This window comes from Pimephales promelas, chromosome 25 (genome assembly GCF_988280905.1).
Source record: "Pimephales promelas chromosome 25, fPimPro1.hap1.1, whole genome shotgun sequence".
NCBI classification, from domain to species: Eukaryota; Metazoa; Chordata; class Actinopteri; order Cypriniformes; family Leuciscidae; genus Pimephales; species Pimephales promelas.
Genome location: NC_142793.1, coordinates 5938145 through 5964194, shown reverse-complemented (window position 1 = coordinate 5964194; position 26050 = coordinate 5938145). Strand labels below are relative to the sequence as shown.

The 26050-nt window shown below is 38.9% G+C and overlaps 1 protein-coding gene across 2 annotated transcripts in view; it reads right to left on the bottom strand.

Moving 5' to 3' along the window:
• Positions 1 to 6591: 6591 nt before the first annotated feature.
• nup160 (nucleoporin 160) overlaps positions 6592 to 26050 on the bottom strand; it is a 107338-nt gene continuing 87879 nt past the window's right edge. For both annotated transcript variants that reach the window (XM_089127923.1, XM_089127924.1), the window contains exons 34-35: positions 24361 to 24456; positions 6592 to 6940 (exon numbers count right to left, since the gene is read on the bottom strand). In XM_089127923.1, the coding sequence (XP_088984049.1) occupies positions 6857 to 6940; positions 24361 to 24456 (180 nt within the window). In that variant the 3' untranslated portion in view covers positions 6592 to 6856. The remainder of the gene's footprint in view (positions 6941 to 24360; positions 24457 to 26050) is intronic.

Genomic DNA, 26050 nt, shown 5'->3' with positions numbered 1-26050 from the left:
TCGCAGGCGTTGAGTCGTCTCATCACAGGCATTGGGGCATCCGAAATCCCCGTGAGAGGCTGGACACAAAACTGGACCTGACGAACGCCATTTTTCTCGGGACAAGCGTCCCGAGATAACAGCAGAAAGGCAGATGGGAAATAATTAGCATAGCTGGTGTTCATAATGATTTCCGTTATAACTCACAAACTCTCCGTAACCCGAACTCTCCGCAACCCAACCATACGCGCCGACCATACGCGCCGACCCGTTTGTCTAAAAGGCTGTCGAGCCCCACTGGTGCGTTAAGCAGTTTCAGTGGCAAACGGTTCCGTATGGCATAACAGAGGACTAGAAGGTAAGCATTATGTGAATGCTTGACTAAAGAGATGCGTCTTTAATCTAGTTTTAAACTGTGTCAGCGAGTCAGAGGCTCGGACCGTATCGGGAAGGCCATTCCAGAGTTTTGGAGCTAAATGCGAGAACGCCCTCCCTCCTTTACTGGACTTCGATATCCTAGGAATGACCAGAAGCCTTGAATTTAGTGATCTTAAGGAACGCGGTGGATTGTAGGGCGAAAGAAGGTCCGTTAAGTACATAGGTGCTAAACCATTTAGGGCTTTATAGGTCAGTAGTAGTATTTTGTAGTTGATGCGGAACTTAATAGGTACACTGTAAATGATTTCTGTTGTTTTCACAGGATTATACTGTTTTTCTCAACAGTTTCTTACTGTATAATCTATGTACAGTAAGTTACAGTAGATTTAGTTGTTTTCACAGTATTAAATTGTTTTTTCAACAGTTATGTACTGTGCACACAGCTGACAGTATGTTACTGTAGAATTGCAATGCATTCTGGGAAATTATCAGTTACTGTTAATCTAAATACAGCAGTGCAATTGACCGCGAAAAACACCACACACAGTTCCACGGGTAAAATTGCTAGCCTATAATGTTATTCTTACATTTAAAATAAAAATGTAGCACTGGTTGACCATTAACAGTCATAATTTATGACATAATTTATGTCAGTGGGGTGTGCATGAGAGCATATTTGACTTTGGAAGAGTTTCTCTGTCGTGTCAGTGGTGCTGCTGTCTTTTCTGCCGACCTGCAACTTCTTCATCTGGTAAGTAATAATTCTTATAATGTGTATGCAAACGGATTCTAGCTAATAACTTTAAAGTTATTTAGAATAGCTGACCACGATTTCTATATTCAATTTAATATATTCTAGACATTTTAATATAATATGTATATGATAGGCTACTCTTCAATGTAGCCATTTGGGATATTACTGTAAATTCAAATACATTAGTACGAAATGACCGCGAAAAATAACCACAACAAGCTGCCATTTTATGAAGAACTCTTCAGTTCCCTTCCCTCTGTAAGAACACGCAGGCCGTGCATCGCGTCGCTGTCGGTCGGCAACGTTTTCGCCATACATCTGGTTAGTAATTCATATTTTTATGCAAACCATATGAGTTACTTACGTTAACGTTAGAAAGAAGTGGCCGCGGAATGTTCTACGTCTGTATAAGTCAGACGCGGATTTCTTTTATGTTGATAGCCTTACTTGATTAAATGTGATTTTATTGACATATATTTCATATGTAACCTCTTATACGGTCAAAATGGTCTAATCATTTTGTTATTTACCACGTTAAGTCGGTGGAAGCGCCTGCACGTTCATTATTTTATGACTTACAGGGGTTAGGAATTGCTAATCGATCAATGTATCCTGAAATCGGACATCCAAGGTTAGGATTCGGATTTATTGTTATAAAATTAAAGTGCCGATTCCTCTTATTGATTTTTTCACGCTTATTTTCGTGTAAATCCTGACCTGGCGTTCCGCCATTTAACGTTAACGTTACTGCTACCTCAGTGATAACTGATGGACCACGGAAAGCGCCCAGGTGTATTTTTGTCCAAAATACAAAGCTATGTGTGACTATAATATCATTGTTTTTTTTTGTTTTTTTTTAACTATGTGTAAACTGACATGTAGCCTTGTTAAAGTTTGTAATGTGTGCCCTCATACTGCTCAGTGCTCACGTGTATGTGATCTGTTATCCATAAATGGGTATATGTTAATAAAGGTGGATTGTTCCGGTTTAACAGAAAGCCGAGTGATGTCCATGTGTTTTTCCTCCGTATTATCTACTAAAAATAACCGGTTATAATCTACGAAAATGGCTGCGCCAACAGGTTATGGGCCCAGAAGAGAAGCAGGTAACCGATGGAGATTGTATTTCGACGGAGATGAAAAAATTTACGAACTTTGGGAGACAAAATTTCTAGGCCACCTGCGTTTGCTAGGCCTAAAGGACACCATTTTATCAGAGCCTCCCGCGCGTGGTGAAGAAGAGGAAGATCCCGTCGATAAAAACGATGAAGCATATGCTGAGCTTATTCAATACTTGGATGACAAAAGTTTGTCTCTTGTAATGAGAGATGCAGCGGACGACGGTAGGAAAGCTCTACAGATTTTGAGGGGTTATTATGCTGGCAAAGGAAAACCGCGAATAATCAGCTTGTACACAGAGTTAACGTCGCTGCAGAAAATGGCAAATGAGAGCGTCACGGATTATATTATTCGAGCAGAAACCGCAATCACAGCTCTGAGAAGTGCTGAAGAGACTCTCAGTGATGGACTGCTAATTGCGACGATTTTGAAAGGTTTGCCAGACTCGTTTAAACCGTTCGCTATATATCCATATCACACAAAGTGATGAAGATATAACGTTTGCTCAGTTCAAAACCAAGCTGAGAAGTTTTGAGAGTACGGAAAAGTTTCACACCAGCGCGAGTGATGATAACGTGATGAGAGCGAGTGCCTCAGCTCCGCAACAGAGGGGACGAGAACGACTAACGTCAGCAGACTCGGACTTTACGTGCTATAACTGCGGTCAAAAGGGACACAAAGCCCGTGCATGCCCGAGCCAAAATCACAAAAGACCGTGGTGCAGTTACTGTAAAAGCTCGACGCACAAAGATGAAACAACACTGCCAGTCAACAACACTGACAGTAATGCAGCGCAATATGAAAGAGTTCGTCTTAGGTTTAACAACCTATGAAACTAATAATGAACAATAAACTAAAACGACATAAGCCATTTTTTTTTTTAAATAAATAATGTATGAAACCTTATTGTAAAGTGTTACTGGAAATACAACTGGAAAATTTGCGATATATGTCTCGAACAAGGGATTAGGGACTGTCCAAGGTGCTGAAATAATAATAATAATAATTAAAAAAAAAAACAACAGTGAACGTGAAGCCGAGAGTTGTTTTTATTTTCTTGTTACAAAAACACTTCTGAGGCATAAAACACCTGCAGACAGAAACAATCTCGTTTAAATAGCAGATCACACGTCGAGGACGCACGTTTTGCTGCAAAACCGGGAGTTTCTCATGCGCATTTTCCGTGACCACAAAGCGCACGTTAAGAACGCGAGCTTTTAGATTTTATTTGCAAATATAACATTTAAAATACAACTTTACAAATCCATTAACGAAAAAAAAAAAAAAAACTGTGCGGGAGAAAGTGAGAAGACCATGAGGTCTTATAAAACCACTTCCCCAAAATCTCATTAAAATGGACATAAAATGACATGATCAAGCAAGACAATACAATCAATACATCAATCATGTCAATACAACAAATTAACAAAATAAACTTAATTATATGTTAACATTTTTTTCAGCTCTCTTTTAAAAGTGTTTATAGTGATTTTAGTCTTTAAAACAGGGTCCAAATGATTCCAGAGGGAATTCCCTCTGTATTTCAGTGTAGATTGATTAGCTGTAGTTCTACAAAAGGCAAGATACAAATCTTTACAACGCCTAGTGGAATAGGCATGAACATCCGAAGAATACATGAAAAAATGATTAAAAACTCTGGAAATAATATTTGTCATATTCACACATGCGGACGTTTGGCCATGCAGGTCAGGTTACTAATGAGATGCGCGCGGCCGCGCGCTGGCTGCTCCTGCTCCGTGAATCAGGAGGACGGTCACATGTTACAACAGCAACAAATACAACGATAAAAACGCTGGAATCTGTAGATTGAGAGGTATGGTAATTGAATGTTTAGTTATATCGTAGTTCCCTGTGAATGTGTAGGAAAACTGAAAAAGTCGAACTACACTGTTAGATTAGCATCCTGAGAGAGTGCAGACGGTTAAAGAGGGCGCGCGCAGCTCTTAAAGGGGCCACACCTTATTTAGACTGATAGTGGTTTTTGCAGATTTTTCGCCAACCAGTGTTTGAAATATAGTGTGTGACAGTCTGGATTTAAGTTAAAACACAAAAACAAGCTGTGGCTTATTTATTTGATCTGTGGTTTAAGGGGTGTTTAAAAATGACTTTTTGTTTGTTGTATCAATTGGCTTTATGCCCAGCTGCACTACTTCCTGAACTTCAGCCAGCTCCTTGTTTCCTGTCTGCCATTATTGGTCAAATTGATTAATTCAGGTGTGCTTGACCTCAGTAGTCATGGCAACAATAATCAGACACACCTGAATTAATCAATTTGGCCAATAATGGCAGACAGGAAACAAGGAGCTGGCTGAAGTTCAGGAAGTAGTGCAGCTGGGCATAAAGCCAATCGCTCGATTGTCCAGGCGCGCATATATGCCGCGGCGAGATGAAAACATCTCAACTTTTCAGAGAGTGCCACAAGCACACCACACGTCATGTGACAAAAACCAACTGATCAGCTTCGGCCTTTCAGTAACAACTTCGAAAGCTCAACAGAATAGCTGATCATAGCTGTACAGTGCAGTTTTTATTTCTCATCTTCATAAATATAGCCTATCTAATAGTAAAGGCAAGCTAATACAAAATCTAGAAACCCTCGATTCTGGCCCACCTCGACTTAATACAGGCCCACCCCTCTGTCATGTTATGCATCCGCCACTGCTCGGTACAGTGCTGCTTCAAGTCGACCATTCTATGCTGTTTGCTTTCGAATCAGTACTGTGATGTCATACACCAATCTTCTGTACTCTGTCCAGTGCTTCATTTTCTTTTTTTATTAGTTACTTTAAATGATTGTATCTTTGTTCTGGGTAACATTTATGGATTTAACACTCCAAAAAATAACTTAAAATTGTTTAATACAATAGAAACACATTTAGACTATTTTAAATCTAAATATTCTAATTTGTTTATTATTTTGGGTGGAGACTTTAACCGAACTATAAACAGTTTGTTGGATAGATGACTACCTAGATTATCTAATGGATCACCAGGCCTCTGTGAACTGATTTCACGTTTTGGTTTGATTGACATTTGGAGGGAAAAACATCCTCATGCTTCACAATTTACCTGGACTAACAGTTCTGGTTCTTTGAGGTCTTGGATTTCTGGTTGATATCTGACTCTCTGATATCTGATTACGTCAAGGTTGAAATTTTGCCTTCTCCACTGTCCGATCATAAGTCTATTTTTCCCTCTTTTGATAACCCATCTTACTCAAGAACTTATAGCTCATATTGGAAACTAAACTCTGCTTTATTATTTCCGGTGAAGGTTTAAGGATGCTCGAAAACTTCTGCCGATCGTAGAGTCCAATGCAATAACGAGAATTTATATTGAATTTTATACTCCATGGTTATACTAAAGAAACGTTAGTCACAGTTTTTGTGATAAAAACCGCCACCACTCGTTGTGTTTATGCTTCTTTTTAAAATTATATTAAATAAACATCTAAACGTTTGTACGTTTCGTTTCAAAGACGGGAGGACAGTAAATTTTGAAGACTCTGCCATAATCCCGTTTTCCTCGGTTTTCCTCCGCTTTAATCTCTACTACCGGAAATGGAAGAGCATCCTTGCGTCAAATGCAGAACTTATGTGTGCATATAGCCCATTAATGCGGAACTTATGTGTGCATATAGCCCATTAATCTGTTTGGGTGTGCCACCTGTCAATCTAAATCCGCACCTGGTACAGAGTACAGACGATTGGTGCATGACATCACAGTACTGATTCGAAAGCATTCAGTATACAGTGATTGACTTGAAGCAGCACTGTACAGAGTACAGATGACACACTTGAAACTTAAAGGGATAGTTCACTTTGAAATTCATTTTTGATATGTTTTAGCTTACCTCACCAAGATGTAGGTGTATTTGTTTCCACAGTATTTTCAATTCTGACATTTTTCGGTCAAACCGTTCTTGTCTGTCAGTCATAATGCAGGTATGGGGGTCCACATCAAAGAGCATGCACAGAGAAGTCAAAATTAAAGTGAGTGCAATGATTCTAATCTCTTCCCCCAATTACAATTAGTGTTGCTGCCGGCTGCAGGAATATTAACTTCAAATTAAAAATGAAAGGCATGCATAATTTGTTCAGTATACCACTGTTAATAATAATAATAATAATAAAAAGGTTTCTTTTTCCCAGCAAAACCAGAAAATACTGAACAGTGACTTCAAACAGAGGGATGTATTAATTAAACTATCATTTTTGTGTACATTTAGACCCATACATTTTATATATTTATATTCAATGAGTGGTTTTAATAGCTTGTTTTCAAAATAGGCTCTCTTTGGACTGAAAAAAGTAATGAAGTAAGTAAAGACATTACACATCTTAAACAAAACTGTTTTATTGCATTGCTAATTCAAATCACACCAGTTAAATCAAGAGAACAACATACAAAGATTAAGATGTTTTTAACAGTGTCTTTATAAAAATACACATTTTATCTTATCAAGAGACTGAACTGACATCAAATCATTGATGGAGTTAATAAGTTTTCCATACATTGTTAGCATGGGACATCAAACGTCTACACGCCACAACCAAACTTCATTTTCATCTACATTACTCATACTAAGGAGACTGTGAGCGGCGGTTAACGGGCCATAAGTCTGTGTCTGCTGCTCTGATCCACCAGTCTGTGATATTCTGATAGTTTATCTTTCAGATTCTTGTACATCTGCAAACAGAGAAGCCAGAGATGAATTACATACAGTACTCAGGGTGGCTACAGGTATAAACACTTTAAATGTAAGACTTTAAGACTTTTTAATACCACTTCTAAATTAAATTTAAGACCAAACTTACGATGGAAATATAAATTAAAAGGAAAATATACAGTAATATTTCCAAGTAAACACACTGTCTGTTCAAAAATATGGTGAAATGACAATAACCAATTGTCAATTCCGTACGTGCGGTCGCCTGTGGAGTACAGTGGAGTGAAAAGAAATATAGAAGACATTTTTATAAATGTCTTAAAAATAATAAAGTATATTAATAAAGGCTTAGATTTAATTTACTAATAAAGGCATAGAACCAGTTTATTTATAGTGTACTGATCATAGTTTCATTTAATTAGTTTGTTAATTGTTAAAAAAATTGATTTCCGTATAAAATAATACTACAAACACTTCAAAATAAACAGATTAGTGCCCTGTTTTGAGGACAAGAAATGAAAACCAATGCGGTATGATGAATGTCCAAAAGATGGAACTCTGTAACGGCCACCTAGTGTTCAGTAGTGTTCATGACATGTTGATATGCCTTTAAGATGACTTCTTCTATGGCGTTCGTTATTGCATGCGTAATGTTGTTATGTGGGCACGCACGTTCAGTGAGAGTGAAAATGCTCGCGCAAAGAGGAAGATGACCGATCTATCGCGGGTTTTTTTTACTATAATGCGTTTACTTCCACTTTGAGTGTTTTCTTTAACCTGTCAACAGGTATCGCTCTTTCGACATGTATGTGAAGAGTGTGCTTAAAGGGTTAGTTCACCCAAAAATGAAAATTAAGTCATTAATTACTCACCCCCATGCTGTACCAACCCCGTAAGACCTTCGTTCGTCTTCGGAACACAAATGAAGATATTTTTGATTAAATTTGAGAGCTGTATAACTACCACATTGGCTCCTAAGGGACTGCCTCTTGACGGCCCAAAAAGTCAATGAAGAAAATGTTTAAATATCCCAAGTGACTACCGTGGCTCAACTATATGTTTATCAAGCGACGCGAATACTTTTTGTGCGAAAAAACAAACAAAAATAACGAGTTTTTTATTCGACTATTTCTTTTCTTCCTTGTAGGCCAGAAACGAGACTTCCTTAGATTTCCACGACGCATGCGCGAGAATTTCGATCTGCTCACACCAGCTTACACTACTTCAGATCGCAATTCTCGCGCATGCGTCGTGGAAATCTAAGGAAGTCTCGTTCTGGCCTACAAGGAAGAAAAGAAATAGTCGAATAAACTCGTTATTTTTGTTTGTTTTTTCGCACAAAAAGTATTCGCGTCGCTTGATAAACATATAGTTGAGCCACGGTAGTCACTTGGGATATTTAAACATTTTCTTCATTGACTTTTTGGGCCGTCAAGAGGCAGTCCATTAGGAGCCAATGTGGTAGTTATACAGCTCTCAAATTTAATCAAAAATACCTTCATTTGTGTTCCGAAGACGAACGAAGGTCTTACGGGGTTGGTACAGCATGGGGGTGAGTAATTAATGACTTAATTTTCATTTTTGGGTGAACTAACCCTTTAACTGAAAGAAACTAAGAAAAAAAGAAAACTATAAAAGGACTCGTGGAACAGGGCTCGTCTTTCCTATTCTTCATCTGGGCAGACCTCAAACTCTGACAGACGTTACAACACACAGACAGGGGTTGGATAAATATGTTTTGCTTTTAAAACTGTGTTTTAATGCGAGTATAGGCCTACACAAATATAAGTAAACACATTGCAGACGAATGTTGTCCTGTATGAACAAAATGACGGATGTTTTTCATGACTCCACTGTTCGATCGCACCCGCGTATCTCTAACACACACACAGGTTACGTTACGTGACGATGGCACCCGTGTTCGGCTTTGCCACATCTTTCTCTGTATTTTATGTCTCCTGGTCACATATGCCTTTTAATGCCACTATTGCGGTCCACACATGTATCAGCCGCCCTGGTTTATGATCGGCAATTGCGGTTGCTTATTAGAGCTGAAATGTCCGGTTATATGGGTATTGGTGATCCACCTCCAATACCACCCTGTATTCACCTGGGCTTGCCGGGTCACAATCTCTCGCTGTACCGCGACTGGAGAAGAAAGCCTGCGCACCTGCCCAAGAAGTGTGGTAAACGGAGGAGACGAGGGATCAGAGCGGGCTTCCAGGCCAAGAATCGCAGACTATGGAAATACTCCCTTGTTGGCAACCGGACGGACTGTCTGCTTGTGGATCGTAATCCTCAATTGTTCTACCAACCAGGCATTGACTGTCCCCGGATCCCCGTCAGAGCATCTTACCTGCGGGCAGTGTTTCCGGATGCGCCCGGTGGAGTGCTGCCCTAGGGATCCACCTCCTTCCCACCTTGGCCGCGTTCGGCGTGGCCAGCCAACGCTTAGGATTATTGAATGTACATCTTCTTCCTCAACCTCTGAAGACTCATGCTGCGTCCCAATTCGCTTACTTATACTACGCCCTAAAAGTATGTACTCTTTTTGTGAGGAAAAAGTACATACTTTTGAGTGTGTAGCAAAAAAATAGGCAAGCTTTGGGACATACTATCACGTCATCTTTAACGGACAGCTCTGTCGCGTGATCCGTGCATCCTGTCACCGTAAACTGCCCTGTCAATCATCTTGTTACAGTTAAAATCCTCCATTCTATCTAATTTTATTTCCTACCGTTTTGGAGAGCACGTTCATCTGCCAGTTGTGGGTCTTTCATGCTCTCCTCATGTGTTTGCAATTTGAATATAATGATGCATTTAAAACGTAATGGCTAAACGTGTCTTTACAAAAGTTCACAATGCTGCTGCAAATGCAATATAATGTGGACAACATTGAATAAATTCATTTTCGTCAGGTTAGATACTGATAATTAATCACTCAAAGCTCTTTATCTAAACCTCTCTACACAACCGCGGGGACTCGCGCGTCCTCCGTATCGACTACGTGTCTGTAGTTTAACACTTTTTACTCGTGTTTGTAGTTCTAACCGAATCCTCGTCCAACGCGCAATGGTCTGTGGGCAATATCAGCCGTTAGAGTGTGCATCGATCTACACTTCGGATTCTGACCAGAAAAAGTAGACCACCCTTGTGTGCTTGTTAAATGCCCGTTCTGTGGCGCACATTCTGAACGATCTGTTCGTGAGGCAAAACTTGGACTTTCTATTACTGACAGAAACCTGGCAACGTAATTCATAATTTATTCACTTAAATGAGCTGTGTCCCATTGGCTGCTCGTTTTTATTGGATCCCCGCGTCTGTCTGGCCGCGGTGGAGGACTTGCCATAGTATGGATAAATAACTATTCCTGTCAGCTAGGGCTGCCCCCAAATAGTCGACTAAATGTTAGTCGATATGAGGAGGGCTTGGTCGAATACATTTTCATTAGTCGGTTACTCGCAAAAAATAAATAAATAAAAAAAATCACGTGAAAAAATTATGCAATCAGGGGCTGCGCAGTCAGTGTATGACATGACATCAAAGCAACGAGAGATCAACGAGACCTCGTGCCTCGCGGTATACCAAAACGCACTTGTGGGAGAGGTATCGGAAAATATCGCGACCAGCAATTTATATACAAGCTGTTTAGACCCACGTTTAAAGAGCTTGTCATTCTTTGACCAACAAGAACGAGAAGATGCGTACTCCACAGTGTCGGATCTGACAGAAATTTTATGTACAGAAGCTGGGCCAGAAAGTGATCATGACAGTATTAGCCCTGCGGAGGGTGAGCCCGAAACGAATAAGGAAAATTGATGAGGAGGAGCATGCAGAAGAGAAGGATGAACAAAAAATGTACTCGCAGATAAAACAAAGGTTGATTCGGGACCATTGGCATCATGGTGGCAAAAAAATTAACATCGATATCCAAAGCTCGCTAAAGCAGCTAAACGCCTCCACATCCGCTCAGAGCGCATCTTTTCAAAGGCCGGCTTCATTGTAAACATGTCGAGAAGCTCCCTTCTTCCCAACAATGTGGACAAGCTGGTGTTCCTCTCACATAATATGAAAAAAAAAAATCGAATTGAAAGCTTAGGTAAGAATAATTAATTTCCTTTTTGAAGTGTTTCTGTTTGCGATCTGTTAGGCTATATAAAAAACAAAACAAATAAAACTGATATTTTTATAACGGTTAGGCTATACAAATAAATAAATATTATTTTTATTTATTCGTTTTTATATAATGCAGAAGTCGTTTTTTATTCTAAGAAAAATTAGTCTGATGTTTGCAATTTGTTGATTCAGGTTAAGACTCATCCATCGTCTTAAATGGCAGTTTGCGGCTGTGCTCTGATATTTTTGTCCTTTAAATTAGCCTATTTGTTCCACATTTTTTCTTAAAAATAGCTATAGTTGTTCTAAACAATTTAATCAAATACTTAGGCTGTTGATTTGTTTGCCGCCTTCTTTTTTATTCGCAATATAAGTTGGCGTTGTGCGATATGCCATGTGCATTTATGAAATTGTCCGTTTGTTAATTTTCCTTTTGAACAATATAAAAAATATATTAATTTAATTTTCCACTGTATTTTATACCAGTGCTTTTGCGACAGTATTATTTATTTTATTATTTATTAGTTACTAATAAGTTTATTTAATTTATTTTAAAGAACGAAATTTATTTTATTTTATTCAAAACTGTTTTTTTTTTACATTTAACTGTTACAGTTTGTATTTTTGATAATAAATTATTAAAATGCACACTTGCACAGGCAGTCTGATTGCTGTTTTTTTATTCTATAATTAGCCTATAACGTGTCGTAAGCGCTGTATACTTTAAACGCTTTACTATTCTGTTTTAAGCGCTTAATTTTCAGTTTGAACGTGCTAATATCATGCTTTAGCATTTTCTGTCATATGGAAGTGTTAAAGTTCAACTTTGGACTATACCTTTCCTTGTATATACGCAAGCTTTTATATTAATATCATAAATGAACGATTATTCGACTAATCGCTAAAATGCAGGAGTGTTAGTCGACTAGGAATATCTTTAGTCGGGGGCAGCCCTACTGTCAGCCGGTGAGCGTGGAAACTTTCTCTTCTTTTGAACTGCAAATCACTAGAATCGGCCGGATAAAGCCGTTCTTTTGCATCCTCATTTATCGTCCTCCTTAGGGGTGCACGATTCAGAAAAGTCACGATTCGATATCGATTTTTTTGTCTTGAGATTCGATTCAAAATCGATTTTCGATTAAAAAAAAAACGATTCGCAGGTCTATATAAATGTAGTTTACTTTTTCCTATGTGATTGATTGCAGTAGACATAATTTAAAAGAAAAGTTTGATATTACTGTATGTCTTCATACAAAAATAAAAAATTTTGCAACTAAAAAGTGTGAAGTGCCAAGCTTTGGCCAGCTTTTAAATACATTTAATTCAAGTTTAAAATAAAACTTAAATTAAAAGCTTTTACATTTAGCTTTAAAGTGCTGTAGTCAGATCAAACAAACAATTATGCTAAATGTGGTTTAAAGGTGCCATCTAACATAATAAATCAAATCCTACTCCATATTTCATAACAGATGGGGGCAGTATACCTCCAGAAAATGACTTGTGCTCCTACCATCGTGCATGTTATTCAAATCATTTGACATGATAGTAAACGGTTGGAAGACCGCAGTTTCACGTGGAGCATTTGGAGATTTTTAGAGATCAGAGACTCGATGAACATCTCAACACTAAATGATGAAGACCGCCTCATAGACGCCTGTCTCAAAAACAAGCTGGTGCATTGACGATATGGGAAAATAAAAGCTTGGGCAATTATTTTAAGTTTATGGTATTCGTTTTGTTCATATTACACTTTTATTGTTAGTGAATTAATTTGACAGACAGCATTCGCTGATGTTGATCAAGCTAGCGCCGTGAATTCACCATGAGACACACGCAATTGACACTTAGCAAGCAGGTTAGTTAAGCTCTCAGATTCTGTCAATTTTATTACGCAATTCAAAGAATAAATACCGTTTTGGCGCTTGTACATGTTACACCACAGATCCCTAGCGCACGTGAACCGATCGTCTCTACTAGCTAATGGAAAAAAGAACACGAACACTGTTGAAAGATACAGTATGCTACAACTTACCAAAATGTATTCCTCATGCATAATGTCGACCAATCATTTTTTGAACTCTTCCCTGAACTGAAATGTAGTAGTGGGCTGTATTTCCACACGACTGACATCAGGTTCAAGCACACACACAAGCCGGCGCGAGCGCGACTCACTCGTGTAGTGCAGTTTGGCTGGTGCTAACGTTGCCCGTCCGCATACCGCCTCCCATGGCCGGAACTGGTATAACGACACCTGCCGGGCCGGGGCTAGTAATTTAGCATGCTAATTCAGGTTAATATCTCGGCAGCACTATAACTTGTCAGTTTTTTAATTACATCATTGCACTTATTTCTTCTCATTCTTTTGATGCGTGTAGCTCATTTTTCTGATATTATTACCTCAATTATTACATATGGCACCTTTAAGGAGTAGGCCTTCTTCAGCTACCAGGTTGACTGTTGAAATGTGAACTCGACTGGGCGCATGGAACTTCCTAAAAATATATACTAATTTCATAGAACCCTTGCGAAAATATTTTAAATAGATTTAAAAAAGCCACCGCTACTGGTAACATCTATGGTTAGATTGATTTGTTTAGATCCAGTGAAGTCGTTCATAGGCGCGTAATTTGCGGGTATCTCCAGTTAACTAGCAGAGCATTCATTTAGTTTGCTATTAAATAAGAGACCTGTTGTTTTTGAAATCAAGCTGAGCGCTCGTGTCCGCTGCGATCAGTGTCATGGATAGTGTTCTCTGTGGCTCGCGCAGTCTTCTCTCGGACGCGCACTTCAATCTATCGCCGTTGTGGAGACTCCGGTGAAATCACAAAATAAAATGCACACAAACGTGATAAACATATTCGGTTTTGATGAGAGAGAGAAAAAACTATACGAGTGTGGTTTAGAACCCGTAACCTCTGACACGCTTGGCAAAAGATCTACAGAACTCAAACATAAGATCTGCGGATCGATGCATTTATTTACGGGTTGAGCAGAGTGGCTGCACAGTTTGACCAGCGGGCGGCAAGAACTTGCAATAATAACTATTTATCAGACCGGCCCTCGCAGCCTCGAAACCATAGAAACACTACCGGACCACCGGTATAAAAGTCCCGACTCACCCGATTGCCACTCCGCCCCTGCACGCCATTAAAAAATATAGCCTATATGAATCGATTTTTGGAATTCTATTAATCGATTCTGAATCTGTAAAGATTGACTCGCGATTCAAATGTGAATCGATTTTTTTGCACACCCCTAGTCCTCCTGGTCCTGCTGGACAGTTTAACAGAGTTTACAGACTTTGTCATCTGTTATTCATTTTGAAAAACTATTAATGGTTGGGGATTTTAACCTGCACACTGATGTTGCTGATAATCATGCCGCAAAAGATTTTCTCAGCATTACGGATTCACATAATCTAAAGCAACATGTTCATGGACCCACACACACTGGTGGTCATACATTAGACCTTGTTTTCACATTAGGTTTTGATGTTAATGCAATATGTTGTGAGGATATGTCGATTAGTGACCATAAGTGCATCTTTTTTAATCTTTCTGCGACTGCTGACCCCCTTGTCAGAAACGTTTGACAAAATCGCGCATTATTAAGTCAAGTCAAGTCACATTTATTTATATAGCGCTTTTCACAATACAGATTGTATCAAAGCAGCTTCACAGTGATAACATGAAAGTAGTACAACACAGATCAATAAATTATTTAAATTATTATATTATTGTTGTTGTTATTATTATATTATATTATAAATTATTACTCAAACAACTGCTGAGCAATTTCTCTCTCTGTTTGATTGTGACTGTTCTTAATTTGATGGGTTGTAGCAATGATGTTGAGTTATTAATGCAATCTTTTAACAATGCCTGCTCTTCTGTATTGGACGAAGTGCCTCCTTTAAAGATAAAAACTAAGCCTATATGTAACACCGCGCCTTGGATGACAGACGATGTGCGTTGTCTAAGGAGGAGGTGCTGTACGACTGAACGTCTGTGGAAATCCACTGGGCTTGAAGTGCACCGTCTGTATCTTAAGGAACTTATGCATGATTTTAACAATCTAGTTGCGAAATCTAGGACTGCTTATTTCTCTCATTTTATATCATCCTCTAAGCGAAACCCTAAGGTTTTATTTGATACCATACATAACATTGTATCTCCTCCAGCCACTGTGACAACAATACACTCCCAAAATGACTGTGATAGGCTGCTGTCTTTTTTTTATTGATAAGGTGCAGTCTATTAGATCAAATATTCTGCGTGGATCACACTATCCTGTGGACTGTATTCATTCACCTAGGCCTATTATCATTGAGTCTTTTAAACCAATCAGCCTCCTTGATTTGCTTAACTTGATTAATAAAATAAATATATCCTCTTGTCCACATGATATAATACCATCCTCATTATTCTCAAAAGCACTCCCCGTCATTGGCCCTAGTATAGTAGCTATTGTCAATTCCTCACTGGCTACAGGCTGTGTTTTGTATTTTTTATTCCATCATTTCTGAATCACCTACAAATAGGGGTGGGGGAAAAAATCGATTCTCGATGCATCGCGATGCGGACGTGGACGATCCTGAATCGATTCACAAATGTCAAAAAATCGATTTAAAAAAATTTTTTTTTATATGTATTTATAATAACGTAATACTGACGGAACGCGAAAGACGGAACTCTGAAGCGCGGAAGTGCAGTGGCCGGACCGTCTGTGGCGTGCACATAATGCCTAGTTCACACTACATGATTTTAAAATGTCGGGCTGAACTGTGCAGTTCACACTACATGACTTGCTCTCAGTGAAATCATGAGTGTTCAAGTTGTTTAGCTGTTCACACCACACAACACAACGTGATTGATCCACAACAGGAGGTAACTCACTACACGAGTTAACAATGCACTACATAGAGATACAACCACGATCGGATGATAAGAGCATATCATTTGTGACTCAATGAGAGCTGTTTCAGTACTATAGTACGGTCTAAATCCTGAAAATAATCAAACAAATAACGAGTTGACAACAACACGATTCTATCTGGTAGGGTTGGGCGATATGACCAAAATTGTGTTTCACGATATGACTAATTTTATTTCACGGTAACGATATATTTCACGATATAGTTATTTATATAGTTATCCTCAAAAAAAAAAAAAAAAAAAGACAAAAAGGGCTTTGTATAATAAATACACCCAAATACTTTAGAAATGAAAAGTATGTCACCTTGTTTTATTTTTATTTTATTTGGTAAATTATTTATTTGGTAAACTATTTTTATATCTATTTGAGGAATAGGAAAATGGCGTCTGGTCGTCGAAAGCATGCAGGTGGAGAGTCTGCTGACTCTCTGGTGATAACTAAACCTGTGATGTATACGACCGATGATGGTAACATCGTTGTGGAAGATGAATTATTGAATTTTCTTGTTGTTAAAATGAGGACAATGGCGCAAGACGAGCTTGTGCTATTAACTACAAGTCATTTTCCGTCGGAATGGATTGCGAGTTCAAAGAAAGTTCTGTTTGATCTCTGCCCTGGGTCTACACAGCGTAATATTCAGCACAGAGGAGAACAAAAAGATGCAAACAATGTTAAAAGTTGTTTGGCGCTACTAAATGAGCTTGGTGACAAAATTCCCCGTTTTGTGTCGCATCGCCTGGATGAACTGCCGCCTGTGACTTTTAACAGCATTGATGTCTCATGTCTACTTGCAAAAATTGAGTACAGAACTGACTGCTTTGAAACAGGGAATGAATATACAGGCAAGTGCTTCTGCTGATCTGTGTGCTGCGTCAGAGGACCTACACCGGCGGCTGACCGCGGTGGAGCAGTGCGGCCTGGGTAAGGCTGCCAATTCACGGGCACCGCAGGTCTACAATGATGCGGTGACAGAGGAGGAGGGCGCGGGGAGTGCGCCTAATGCACCGGCTCAGCCTATGCATAGTGCGCACACAGTGGAAAGTACGGCGGAAGGGGATGCTAACACATCGACTGCAGTTGCTTTGTGGAGTACCGTAGCCAAACGTCACAGACCTCACTCGGCTGCTGCCTTGGGGAGACCTAAGCCCCGATTGAATAGGCCACAGCAACGGGAAAAGAGAAGTGGCATTGTTGGAACCGGCCCGGGGAGTAGCATTCGAACAGTGAGGACGAAAATGGTGAGTGTCTTTGCTACGAGGTTTGCGCCTGAACTAGAGGCAGACACGCTCTCACTTTACCTACGAAAAAAACTTGGTCGCGAAGTTACCTGCACAAAGATAGACTCATCACAGAGTAGATACAGCTCGTTTAAAGTTGTTGCAGAGTGTGATGATGTTAAAGATATGTATGACCCGGCTTTGTGGCCAGAGGGTGCATTTGTGCGACGTTACTATGAAGTGCGTAAACCCAAGGCAATAGTGGCTTTTGGGGATGCAGAGATGAATGCGCCTCTGATTTAAATATCTATGAGGCTCGTAACGTATAACACTCGGGGTCTGCGACTAGGACAAAATGCAGCGGACAAAGCCCGGCGGTTGGTTGTTGATCAACTGCTTGAGAACACTGATATTCTGTGTATACAGGAAACTTGGCTCTCGAAGCAAGATTTGGAGGGGCTTAACTCCGTTAATATTGACTACCACGGGGCAGGGGAGTCTACAACAGACTTGAGCTTGGGGATAGTGCGTGGTCGAATACCTGGAGGTGTGGCCATATTGTGGCGAAAGAAATATGATCCAGTTATTAGTGTGATTAGACTGAATGTCGATTGGTGCATAGGTGTAAAATTTATTTTGGGCAATAATGTTTTTATTATTTTGAATATTTACACACCATTTGAATGTCATGACAATGAAGCTGTTTATTTGCAAAGACTTGCCTTTATTGGTTCTTTTATAGAAGAAAGTGAATGTACTTGTATTTATATAATGGGTGATTTTAATGCTGACATTTCTGATGTGAAGTCCTTATTTGGTCAGCATCTAATTCAGTTTTGTGAAGAAAATAAGCTAAACGTGTCAAGTAAGGTTTTCTTGCCAAGTGATAGCTATACATATGTCAGTGAAGCCTGGAATACAACCTCTTGGCTTGATCACTGCATAAGTACGGCGGATGCTCAGGAGGGTATAGTGGACTTAGAGATCATGTATGGGATGGCAACTGTGGATCACATGCCTGTCTCTGTTACACTAAATGTGGAGAGTCTACCTGCTTTAACCCCTCATGATACTCACATGGGTGATGGGAAAGTGGGGTGGGAAAAGCTCACAGAGAGTGATTTACTGCACTATTATTACCTGACTGAGAGGAATCTTGGGAATATCTCAATTCCATATAATGCACTTATGTGTGGAAATGTTAATTGTGAAAATCTGAACCATAGAGAGGACGTGTGTAAGATGTATGATCTAGTTGTGGCTGGATTAAAAGATTCAAGTATGCCATTTAGTAAAAGAAGTTTTAAAAAACAAAATGCCCGACCTGGATGGAATGAGTATGTAAGGAAACATCACCAGCATGCTAAAGTGGCTTTTTTAAATTGGGTTTCTGTGGGTAAACCAAGGACCGGACCTGTATTTGAGCATAAAAAATTGATGGATAAGCAATTTAAACGTGCTGTACGGTACATAAAAAGAACGGAGTATAAACTGAGGGCTGACTCCTTAGTGCGAAAATTGTTGCAAAATGATGTGCAGGACTTTTGGAAAGAAATTCAGGTTATGAATGCTGCTAAAGTTCCTCTGTCCTTTAGTGTTGAGGGAGTTACAGGGCCTGATAATATTGTGGAGCTGTGGAGAAAGCATTATAGTGATCTATTCAACTGCGCAGAAACTAAAAACAGTATTGGGGATGTTCCTCCCGATGATGTGAGTGTTACTGCTGAGGAGGTATTTAAAGCCATTGGGAAACTATCAGTGGGTAAATCTTGTGGCTTGGATAAAATCTCTGCAGAGCACTTAAAATTTGCCAGTCATAGAGTTGTGGTATTACTTGCTTTATGTTTTTCTGCAATGTTAATGCATGGTATATTGCCCAGCTCTATGTTATCTGTTGTTCTTGCACCTGTAGCGAAGGATAAAACAGGGAAGATCTCCTCTATGGATAATTATAGGTTATTATAATAGTAGTAATAATAGTATAATAGTATAATAGACTAGTGTCATATCAAAGGTTTTTGAAATTGTGTTCCTGGATAGATTTCAGAAATATGTTGTTACCACTGACGAGCAGTTTGGTTTTAAAAGTCAACATGGAACTGATATGTGCATCTATGCCATGAAAGAGGCTGTGAGGAAGTACAGAGGGCAGAACTCCACTATGTTTCTGTGCTTCTTGGATGCCTCAAAAGCGTTTGACCGCATCAATCATGGCAAACTGTTTGAAAAATTGCAACAGCGAGGGGTTCCTCCCTACCTAATCCGGATATTAGGTTTTTGGTACACACATCAAACAATGCAGGTTAGATGGGGTAGTACGATATCAAGACCTTTTTCTGTGAGTAATGGGGTGAGGCAGGGTGGGATCCTGTCACCCATGCTTTTTAATCTTTACATGGATGATCTCTCCCGAACTTTGAAAAACTGTAAGACCGGCTGTATGATAGGGGATAGACTATTAAACCATTTACTTTATGCTGATGACCTGGTCATTATATCACCATGTTCTGCAGGCCTCCAGCAATTGCTTGATGTGTGTACTGAATATGGTGAACGATATGACATCAAGTTTAATCCAAAAAAGTCTGTTGTGATGATTGTGAGGACCGGAGAGCAGCGTAATGCTGTATTTCCCATGTTCCACTTGTCAGGAAGGGGTCTGGCAGTTGTGGAGAAAGTGAAGTACCTTGGTCACATTATAAGGAGTGACCTCTCTGATAATGATGACATCCAGAGGCAGTACTGTAAATTGTATGCACAGGCAAATATGCTAGTACGGAAATTTGGAATGTGTACAGAAATTGTAAAAATAGCACTGTTTAAAGCTTACTGCACACCACTGTATACTCCTCATCTGTGGTGTTGCTATACTAAAGCTGTTTTTCACAAGCTACAAGTAGCATATAATGATGCTCTAAGGATTCTTTTGAAGGTACCTCGCTGGACCAGTGCAAGCCAGTTGTGTGTGCAGAATGATGTGACCACACTAAATGCTGTTATAAGAAATGCTGTTTATAAATTTATGATGAGACTCATGGACTCGCAAAATGGAATTATAATTGTTCTTATATGGCCTGACCAGAGCAGTACTAGGTATAGTTCACTGCTCTGGAGGCACTGGAGAAATTGTTTATATGGACTATGGTAATCCTTTGTTTTTGTCTATTTGTCTGTCTGTCGTATTTGTATGTTTTTTATGGACTCTGTTTTTCTGAGTCTGAAATAAAATAAAGAGAACATATCAAAATATATTTAACAAAAAACACTCAAACTTTTAGATGAACTTCCCACAACAGATTGATATTAAATACAACTCATAGGTGCATTTCAACTTTAAATAATTTTTCAATCTCATGCATTGCTTTACTTCATCAATCAGTTTATTATATAATTATAATAGATATAATATAATTATAATATTTTTTTACTACATGTGCTTATTATACTGCGTTTTTAACGGAGAAGGGTATTCCTGCACAACCGGACTCTGCACACACTGTTGTTTTAACGGGCTTGTTTTTGTTATATTCTTTTTGTTATATCTGGCAACCCGTCAGTTCAGAAGTGACAAGGAGAGCAGCAATATGAAAACCAAACCGCAGCTACTGTTAGTGTTGACTAAGTAGTTTAAATTATACACAACTTATAACAGTGCGTCGAACACCGCGCGCTCCCTCTCAGTGGTTGTGCACGCGCGCGTCTTTTACATCAACAAAATGCGGTCGATTAATTTGAGAGTGAAGTTGTAATCACGGATCGAATCAAAGGAAGATTTTATCAACTGGTCCAGTAGGCAATTGTTTGGAGTTAAAAATATATATATAACTCGCGCTGCATATTTAGTAATTTTGCCTCAGAAACAAGATTATACATTCGTTTTAACAAGCAGGATGTTCATTCATGCTGAAAGCGATTTTCATGTTTAAAAAGTAACTATACATAAGAGAAGGAAAGATGCGGATAACTATACATTATTTATTTCTCGTAATAATATTGATATAGCCTATGAAATGTTGTTATCAAGTAACTTCATGCTTTCCCTGTTGCGAACGTGCACTCCTCTAAACTGTAGCCTGGGTGCTGCTGCTCTGCTCAAGTCGACGGCTGCCTTTCCCCCCCGAAGATATCACGTTAACAACAATCCTTTAGAAAATGTAATTCCTTTGTGGATCCTCTTGATCTGCTTTCTCCATGTTTCTTTGACAAATCTCAGCATCAGTGTCAAGCGCGCTGCACGGGAGTTAACCACGCCCCCTTATTTGCATTTCGCGGTATACACGGAATAAAAAAATCTGTTACGACTGACGTTTTCTATCGCGGTAACGATATATATCGCCATATCGCCCAGCCCTACTATCTGGTCTAGAAACCATGTTTTGTAATGAAAAACCACGCAATAAAACGAACCAGAAATGACGCGAAACTGCCGAGAAGAACACAACACGCGAATATGGACGTCAGACAGAAACTAGTGCTGCACACTGTTTGCTCGACGATCTGCTCTGAGAAAAAAAATGCAAAAAAAGAAAAAGTAAGATTTACCTGGTGTCCTCAACCCATGCGTTGCTATGATTGGCTGTACTCATGACATCACTGAGATTGAGTCGCGCGACTGCTCGAGATATCTAGCATGCTAGATATTTTTCTGAGCTCGGTGACCTGTCTGCGAGGTGTCTGCGAGCTGTCTTTGATGCGTTGTTGGCTCTTTCACACTAACGGATTGGCGAGCATTAATCGTCCGCTAATCGCCCGCGATTTGCACGCGATAACACCCTGACTTGACGGCGACTCAACGATTTGCAAATCGGGCTTAAATCGGGCTTAAAATCACGTAGTGTGAACTAGGCTTAACAGAGATGAGATGGCACGCGAGATCCAAACACCTTCCTTGTTAGGTTAAAAGCTGACGTGTGGAAATATTTTGGCTTCTGAAGTTGAAGGGGGAAAGGAGCTGGACAAGAGCCGCACTAGTTGTACGCTTTGTGGAATAAAACCAACGACGGAAACACGACAAATATGATAAGCCATATGACACCTTTCCAGCCAGAGGAGGAAAAACACTCGGCTGCACCAGTCGTTATATTATTTATTTACTACAAGTATGCTCCTAGTTCAAGCACACATTTATTTTCCTGGTCGTTCTTTGTAATGTTAATAAAATATATTGTGCATTAATTCTTTATGGGTCATTACTTTGTACTTTTAAAGCAAATTATTTATAGTCACACACAAAAGATTCAGATAATTGATTTGTAACATTATAAATGTCTTGTACTTTAACTTTTGATCAACTTAATTTATCCTTGATGAATAAAAGTATAGATTTTCTTTTTTCTTTTGCCCAAAAAAATAAATAAAAATTCTTACCGACTCCAAACATTTGAACGGTATTGTTTAATGTTACAAAAGCTTTCTATTTCAGATAAATGCTGTTCTTTTGAATTTCTAGGTGATTCTCTGAATCGAGTGCCCTTCAAGTCCCCCAAACTTGCTTCAAACATTTTCAATTGAAGGAAATCACAAAATACATTTTAATGCTGTCAATTAATAGAACCAGGTGCATTTGCATTATAATGCAACATAATTGCTTTTGAAAAAAATTTTAAAGTGAATAAATTTAAAGATAATGAGTTGCCTAATAGTAGACAACAAGCATGTTTGCATGTCCTCACTAACCATCGTTATATTTTCAATGAATATCAAACAAATAAAAAGTGCAATTAATACCAAAATGTTGCTGCTGCTAATATAATCATATGTTGGTCTAGTGTATTTTCGTTTACTGTTGTGAAATGGAAAATCAATAATCGGTAATCGAGAATCGTTAATAATCGAAAATCGACTGTAATCGAATCGGGACTTCAATAATCGTAATCGAATCGGGAAATCAGACAATTTAACCACCCCTACCTACTAGGGGTGGCACGGTACATGAAAAAACACCCGAACCGTTCGGTTCGCTTGTCTCGGTTCGGAGCGTCTGTGCGTCTCACGGTTCGACGCATGCGCAATGTAACCTCGTGCCCGTATGTGACGTGTGTTTTCTTTTCGCGCGACATAAGCTTGTTCGACTTGGACCGGCGCTGCACAGAGCGACCGGTGAATAACATCACACTAGAGCGGGAACGACGGCTCCGTCACTCACTTTCGCGGTATTTGATGTCATTACCGATCGCTCTGTGCAGCGCCGGTTCAAGTTAGTAAACAAGCCAGTAAAAGTGGAGTATGGAGCGCTGCAGGTCACGGCACGCGGAGAAATGGCAAGTGGGAGAGATGAGGGAGTTGGAGGATGCACCAGCGTCCTATAAGTCTATAAGTCCGGTGTGTGGGGACATTTTTGATTTCATGTTATGGTATTTTAATATAACGTTACAGTGGCACTTTATGTTTAGATAAGAGCTTCAGTCAAATGTTTCCAAATCCTGCACTTTAATTTAAACTGAAAAAAAGGTACCCTCACTTTTTGGGAATAGAAGCATTGTTGATACTGTTTTTTGTGTTGAGGTTGAACTTTTCACTTTATGTTTATGGCCTTTGCTATTTCTATAGCCTAATTATAGGCAATGAGGTTTCATGTATATTGACTTATTCATAAAAGACAGTGTAGTTCCTCTTTTTTTCTTTTAAAAGATAGTATTTTTGTAAGAGCTACAAAAGTTGTCAGTTCATAAATGCAAGTTAATTTCTTTGTGTAAATAAGATTTGTGTGATAAAAATGCACAAGTTCTTGTAGAGATAGTGATACACATTCTCCTTTTTTTTGCCAAATAAACGAAAAGCATGTCAATTTCTTCTCTCTTGCTGTGTCAAAATCTCACCTAGCTTTCCTCTGAGATAGTCCCAAAATGTGCTTAAAGTCAAAGAGTCAAATTCAGTTTGTGCATGATTGCATGAATATAATTTTTTTTATACTGTATCCTAAAGTGTGGATAATTAAGCTATATATCACATGATGAAGTACATTTCTGAAGTGTTAAAGATTAAAAGAAAAAAATAACAAGAACCGTACAGAACCGAAAACCGTGACACTAAAACCGTGATACAAACCGAACCGTCGGTTTCGTGAACCGTGCCACCCCTACTACCTACGAACCCATCTAAATAGACAAGTCAGCAGTTTCTAAACAAGAAATCAACATCTCAGACATTATAATAAATGAACAATGTTTCACCTTTTCATTGATCTGACTTTCACTGAGGTTTCTCAAGAGCTGGTCAATAGATGTATACGGCAGCCACACCAGAGATGCTGTAGCCGAAAGCGGCCGCTGGGAGGAAATCAAGACAAGAAGAAATACAATATAAGCATTACTGTGCTTATTTAAGTTAATCACATAGCTTTGTCAAATTATTGTTAATATTATTGTTACTTGTTCATCATTGTGCCAGTGTCTCTCGTTGACTTTGGCTAGCTTCTTTGCACTAAGATCAACAGTGACGAAACGCGTTTTTTTCTGTTTAGGGCTCACGTAGAAACATGGTGGCGCAAAATGGGAATTTCAATGTAAGGGTCCCGCAATGTATGCAGACAGAAATGGCTCGAAGGTAATGCAAACATATCAGTTCATTATGTAAGGTAATGTAATACACCACTGAAAATGTAGTTTTGTACATATTGCATTTGTCAACAGATCCTCCTAAATACTAAATACTACACAATAGTATTCTATTGAATATTCTATTCTACGTAGGATTCTATTCTACGTCCTTCGGATGAGACGTTAAACCGAGGTCCTGACTCTCTGTGGTCATTAAAAATCCCAGGATGTCTTTCGAAAGAGTAGGGGTGTAACCCCGGCATCCTGGCCAAATTTGCCCAGTGGCCTCTGTCCATCATGGCCTCCTAATCATCCCCATATATACCAATTGGCTTCATCACTGTCTCCTCTCCACCAGTAAGCTGGTGTGTGGTGAGCGTTCTGGCGCACTATGGCAGCCGTCGCATCATCCAGGTGGATGCTGCACACTGGTGGTGGTTGAGGAGATTCCCCTCTCTATGTAAAAGCGCTTTAAGTGCTGAGAAAAGCGCTATATAAATGTAATGAATTATTATTATTATTATAAATATTACACAATGCACCTTTAAGATATATGAATATGCTTTTAAGTTTTTCTTGCCTCATGAGTTTAACATTTAGGAGGATCTGTTAACAAAAATGTAATATCATATACATAACTATATCAATGGTCAATGGTTCTGTTACTTTCATTTTGTTCATCAATTGATGTTGCAATATATAGTCATTCTCGAGTCATACAGTTCAAGTCAAGTCTTGAGTCATTGGATCTCAAGTCAAAGTCAAGTCAAGTCATTTTCTTAATTTAGTCAAACAAGTCTCAAGTCCTTAAATGTGCGACTCGAGTCAAGTCAAGTGACTCGAGTCTCCCATCTCTGCTTAATAGAGACCTATGGCATTGATTCAATGAGTAACTCGAAAAAATCACTTAATCGCACAATAAAAAAAATTAGCTTGATAATTTTTCCGGACGCAATAATTTCCATTTGCCTGTTTGTTTTCCTCGTCTCTCTCTCTCTCACACTGAAAAAATGTGAACCAGTTTATTTGTAGTGTACTGACAATAGTTTTATATAATTAGTTTATTAATTAAATGAATTAAAAGACAAAAAGACCTTGTGATATGTTTGGTAATTGTACCTGAATTAATTTAAAATCATTTTGCTATACTTCAGATCAATATATTTGTTTTCCTTAATTTTTATTAACATTATTAATTAACAATGTAACATTATTCTCATTTGAATTATAACAAATTTTTTTCTGTATAAAATAATTACACATTCGATTTTCTTTTTTAATCAATGCAGAATGTGTAAGATTAGTGCTCCGAGGACAAGAAATT